This window comes from Octodon degus, unplaced genomic scaffold (genome assembly GCF_000260255.1).
Source record: "Octodon degus isolate 3935 unplaced genomic scaffold, OctDeg1.0 scaffold00004, whole genome shotgun sequence".
NCBI classification, from domain to species: Eukaryota; Metazoa; Chordata; class Mammalia; order Rodentia; family Octodontidae; genus Octodon; species Octodon degus.
Genome location: NW_004524580.1, coordinates 36,357,884 through 36,363,053, shown reverse-complemented (window position 1 = coordinate 36,363,053; position 5,170 = coordinate 36,357,884). Strand labels below are relative to the sequence as shown.

The following is a 5,170-nucleotide window of genomic DNA, read 5'->3' as shown; positions in this document are numbered from 1 at the left end:
ATGCAACGTTTTAATTATTGAAACTGTCCTACCAATTTGGTTTGAAACTGTCTCATTGCTATTTGTTTCTCAATAAATTTATGGAAAAAAAACAAACAAAAAACAGGGAAGTGCTTTTTTTTTTTTTTTTTTTTTGCAGAACCAGGGATTGGACTCAGGCTTTTGCGCTTGCCAGGGAAGCACTTATTCTACTGAGCTATCTTCCTGGTCCTCTATATTAAAAACAAATGGTACTCTGAGAAAGAATATCAAAGATGTCAGAAAATGGAAAAGTATGCCCTTTTCCTTGAGAGGCAGAACCAGTATTATCAAAATGGCCATACTTCCAAAACCAATATGTAGATTTAATGCCATCCCCCAAAAATACCAGTAGTATTCCTTACAGAACTAGAGGAAACAACTTTGAAATTTATATGGAATCAGAAGAGATCTCAAATAGTAAAGGCAATCCTGGGCAACAGGAACACTTCAGGAGGCATTATAATCCTGGATCTGAAACTATATTACAAAGCTACAGTGATAAAACAGCAAGGTTTGGGCACAAAGACTGACGTGAGGATCAGTGGAATAGAACAGAGGACGCAGCACCAGCCAGGCACATTAAGTCACCTGATGTTGGACAGACGGGTGAGAAGCACACACTGCAGCAAAAATAGGCTCTTTAACAAATGGTGCTGGAACGATTGGCCACATATGTGCAGAAGGCTGAATCTAGATTCATGTATCTCCCCTCGTGCAAATATAAAATAAAAACAGACCGAAGACTTAAATGTTGAAACTGAAACACTACCTGGTGGAAGATATAAAAATAAAAATAAAAATTCTATTATTAGATAATAATCTTGAAGACATAAGTACAGATAATGGCTCTCTAAACAGAATCTCAGTTGAGCAACAAATGATACCCAGAGTATACAAATGGGATGATATCAAATTAAAAGTCTGCTCAGCAAAGGAAGCAGTAACCAACAACACAAACAGCAATTCTAACCAACAACAATTCAAACAGCATGAGAGACACTGTCTGCAATGAAGTGATGCAAATGTGGTCTCTCCCTCTCTCAGAATAGCTGATTGTAGGGGCCGGGGAGATGGCTCAGTGGAATAAGTGCTTCCCTGGCAAGCACAAGGGTCTGAGTTCAATCCCTGGCTCTGCCAAAACAAAAAAAAACAAAACAAAACAACCCCCCCCAAACCAGGAATAGCTGATTGTGCTTTCTTTTTGCAGCAACGCTGGCTCTGAGGTGGCTGAGTCTGGGAGAGTGGTGTGTGTGGCTGGGTGCGGTGGGTGGGGACACTTGTTCTGGGCACACCACGGGAGATTCAGGGGCTAGAGTGGTGCAGAGTATGAGGCTTGCAAACCAGTTCTTTCTGGGGTTGTCCACTCGGTGTTTTCAGATAAAGGCTTGGCCATGGGTGAAAGAAACCAAGACAGCAGGGCTCAGATGAGGGTGAGGCACAAGCCCAATGGATGGGGGTCTGGGCCCTTCACACACAGGGGCACTGGGGTAGTGGGCTGGGAGAAGAGGGGCTTCCCCTAAAGAAGCCTAAAGCTGCCAGGAGAGTGGGGGGGGAGAGAGCACCATGGCTTCACAAGAACAGCGCAGGGGACAAAGGGTGGAACTGGGGACCACAGTCCTCTCCTGCTGCTTCTTCACAAGGTGTTGCTAACTGCGACAGGTAAGAGTGCAGCCACGGGAAGGTGCCATCCGGCCTGTGACCTCAGCGTTGACACCTCCAGACTCAGGCTTTGACCCGGGTTCTTTCTAGTGTGAAGCTCTGAGAGAGAGCAGCTCCCTCTCATGGCATTTTACCAAAATGGTGCAACTTATCCCCACCCCTTGCATTTACACTTACTCCGAGGCAACACAGGCACACCCTGCATGGGGGCAACCTGGAGTACTGCTGAGAAGTGCGAGCCCACTTACACCGAGGGAGAGGAGGGCTAAAGGCCAACAGAGATGAGAACCTGGTTTCCTTTTCAGTAGAGGCACTGCTGGGACGACTGCTGAGATCTCAGCAAGGACTGGGGACAAGATACAGTGGCTCTTACGTCCACTTCCTGATTTTGGTAACTGAAGTGTGACTAAGTAAGAGAACCCCCTTACTTTAGGGAACACGGACAAAACTGGGGAGAAAGGCTGGATTACACTTCCACTGCCAAAAGCCAGTGCTGACCTGTACTCGCTCCCAAGCATCAGCAGCCAGGTGAGCCTCACCTGGCGCACATTTGGGGATCGGGATCAAAAGCACCTGCAAATGCTTTGTTGGAAATCTGAAATTTGTTGCGATACAAAGTCAGAAAAAACGAAGCGCTCACTAAGCTCCATGCACCTCATGTCTGCAGTGAGGCCTCTCTTGTTGCCCATGAGAGGTGTGCTGGGGACACGAGGGTGATAAACTGCACCCCACTCTTGGGACCTGCCTCGATGCATGTAGTCACCCACTCCCCGACAGCGTGGTCGGTACCTTGGAGGGCGAACAGGGAGGGGCATCCCTGCAGAAGTGTTGATTCAGAGGCAACAAAATGTCATCAGTGAGCTTCTCTGCAAAGGGACGTGCCCCATCAAAGTGCCCCTCATGCAAAGCTCTTACACCAGGCCACTGGGTTCCGCTCCTGCAGCCAGCTCTGGGGCTTGTATTTATTTAATCCTGGGAAGTTTATTCAATCCTATTTTCGGGTACGGAAATGGCAGCTCCTAAGGGCACAGCTTCTTACTACAACTCGAACAACTTGAAGCTAGATTTGAACGCCTCTCTGGTAATAATTAGACAACCAAGGACACAGGGCGGGGCCCAGGCTGGGAAGGGACGTTTCTAGGAAGGTGCCCGGTCCCTGTCGTTCTCCACGCGGCCGCTAGAGGGTGCGGCTGCCCCGCTCACAGACCTCTGCTCTCCCGGAAGAGGAGAGGGCTTGCCGCCAGGTCCGCCTTCCAGGGCCTTCCCGCTTTCGTTTACAGTTTCAGATAAGCTGACTTCCGGAGTAAGGAAGGCTGCCCACGGCCGGGCTGCGGTCCCGAGCCGCTCCTCGAGTGCAGGTTCCAGGAGCCTGGACTCCGCCCCGTCTGACCGTGGGGATGCGGCGCTGCTGCTGCTGCGGTCGCCGCGGCCTCGGAGTCCGGCTCGAGGTGGGGTGCGCAGACGGCGCCGTCCCGTAGGCGGCCCCGCGCAGACGCGCGCCCCCAGCCCCACTCCCGTCGTCGCCGGTCCTCGGGGGCCGGGTCCCCAGGGCTGAGCCTCCGGGGCCTCTGCGCTGACGCGCGGCGTGGCGCACGGGCGGGGCGGGCAGCAGCGGAGTCGGCAGCGGCAGGCAGGGCCGCCTCGGGACCGCGCCTCCGGCTCCTCTCTGGGTCGCTCCCGCCGCGCGCTCTGCCCGCCGCACCGCGCGGGGCGTCCTTGCACCCAGCCCCCTCTGAGCTTGCCGCACCCTCTCGCGCCTCCGCAGTTTCGGTCCTATTTCGCGGTGGGAAGAGCAGACCGCTGCCCGCAGACGCAGGCACAAACGTAAGCGCCATCCCGAGGATACGGAAGCTCGCTGTTACCCAGGAAGCGTTCCCCAGGCTGTGGCCACTGCAGGCTCTAGCCCTGCAGCTGCAGATCTGCTCTCCGTCCTTCCTTTTCTCCTGTGCTAGGATTTCACAGGACTGGGGCCCCACAGGATGTGGTGGTAGCTATCGCCTCCTTCTCCTGGGCAGGGTGCGTGCAATTCACCCACGTGTTTCTCATCTACAACCATTGTTCCTTTTTATAAATGACTTTTGGTTTGAGACAGGCTCTCATTAAATTGCCCAGCCTGGGCTGGAACTCCTGATCTCCCTGCCCTAGGCTGGAAGGGCTCTGGAGAACTGGGGTTAAGGGTCGGACCTCTGTGCCTGGCTGCACTGTCCCTTTGGGGACTGAGTAGCGCTCTGCTGCATGCCTATGACACCATCTGTTCATGGCGCAACTGGAGGTGAATGAGACGGACACACAGCTGACATCGCCTGGGTTTCTGTTCCTGCCATGCTGGCCTGCAACTCCTCAGCTCATGGGGTCCCCGAGGTCTCTGAATGAGGAAATGGGCACCCTGTGCCATCTCAGGCCAGGGTGTGGGCTACACAGGCGAGGGCTGGTTCCACCGCCGGTGTCAGGCTCTCCCACAGTGACCCGTGGGCTGGGGCAGGTGGGCAGGGCGAGACACTAGGGGCTCTGCATGGCTCTTGAGGCCAGGAGCCAAACTTGGTGCTGCTTGGGCACCACTGCTGGCCGCACAGCCGATTCTGAGATGCAGTGGGGGACCCAGCACTGCCTTTGTGCTGCAGGGAGCCAGGCAGCAGCCAAGTGGGGCTGGATTTCCATTGGGCATGGATGGGGGCAGGGCGTGGCTCCTTATGGCCCAGAGCTGCCCTACAGTGCTCCTCAGGGCTGAGGGCATGGCTAGGGGTATGAGGAAGGAGGACAGAGCAGGCTCTTGTGTGCACACACATGTGCGTGGCGTTGTGAGCTTGTGGAGCACTGAGCTGTGTCTTCAGCACCCCTAAAATTTGAGACAGAGCCTTACTGAGTTGCTCAGGCTGGTATTGAATTGCAATCTTCCAGCCTCAACCTCCTGAATTGCTGGGATTATGTCATGTACCACCGTGCCCAGGGAGGACGCTTGTCACATGCCCATTGATACCACCTGTTGTCACAGGCTTTATGGTCTTTGGCCTGGTGTGAGGTTGGGGCTGCTTTCTGCCAGGCATGGATGTTTTGGGGGAACCCCTTGCTGCTGGATTCAGCCCTACTCTCCACTACTTCAGAACACCCCACAAAGCAAGAACACTGACCCTCTCTCCCGAATGGCTGATATGTGGCTTCCCAGGAGTCAGCCTCCAGGGGCAGCATCCGGAGCAAGTGCAAAACATGTTTTTCTAGCACCATTTATTGAAGAGGTTATCTTTCTTCCAGTGAATGTGTTTGGCATCTTTGTCAAAGATAAGGTAGCTGAGTATGTCTGGAGTTGTTTCTCCTCCACCTTCTCCATCTCTTCCTCTTCCTCCTCCATCTCCTCCTCCATCTCTTCCATCTCCTCCTCCATTTCTTCCTCCTCCTCCATTTCCTCCTCCTCCATCTCCTCCTCCATCTCCTCTTCCTCCATCTCCTCCTCCTCCATCTCCTCCTCCTCCATCTCCTCCTCCTTCATCTCCTC

General features: G+C 53.7%; 1 protein-coding gene across 1 annotated transcript in view; it reads right to left on the bottom strand.

Moving 5' to 3' along the window:
- Nucleotides 1-2,817: 2,817 nt before the first annotated feature.
- The window catches only part of LOC105742489 (uncharacterized protein C10orf95-like), a 9,159-nt gene continuing 6,806 nt past the window's right edge, over nucleotides 2,818-5,170 (bottom strand). Inside the window, exon 2 of the mRNA XM_012515242.1 lies at nucleotides 2,818-3,453. Within this exon, the coding sequence (XP_012370696.1) occupies nucleotides 2,818-3,453 (636 nt within the window). The remainder of the gene's footprint in view (nucleotides 3,454-5,170) is intronic.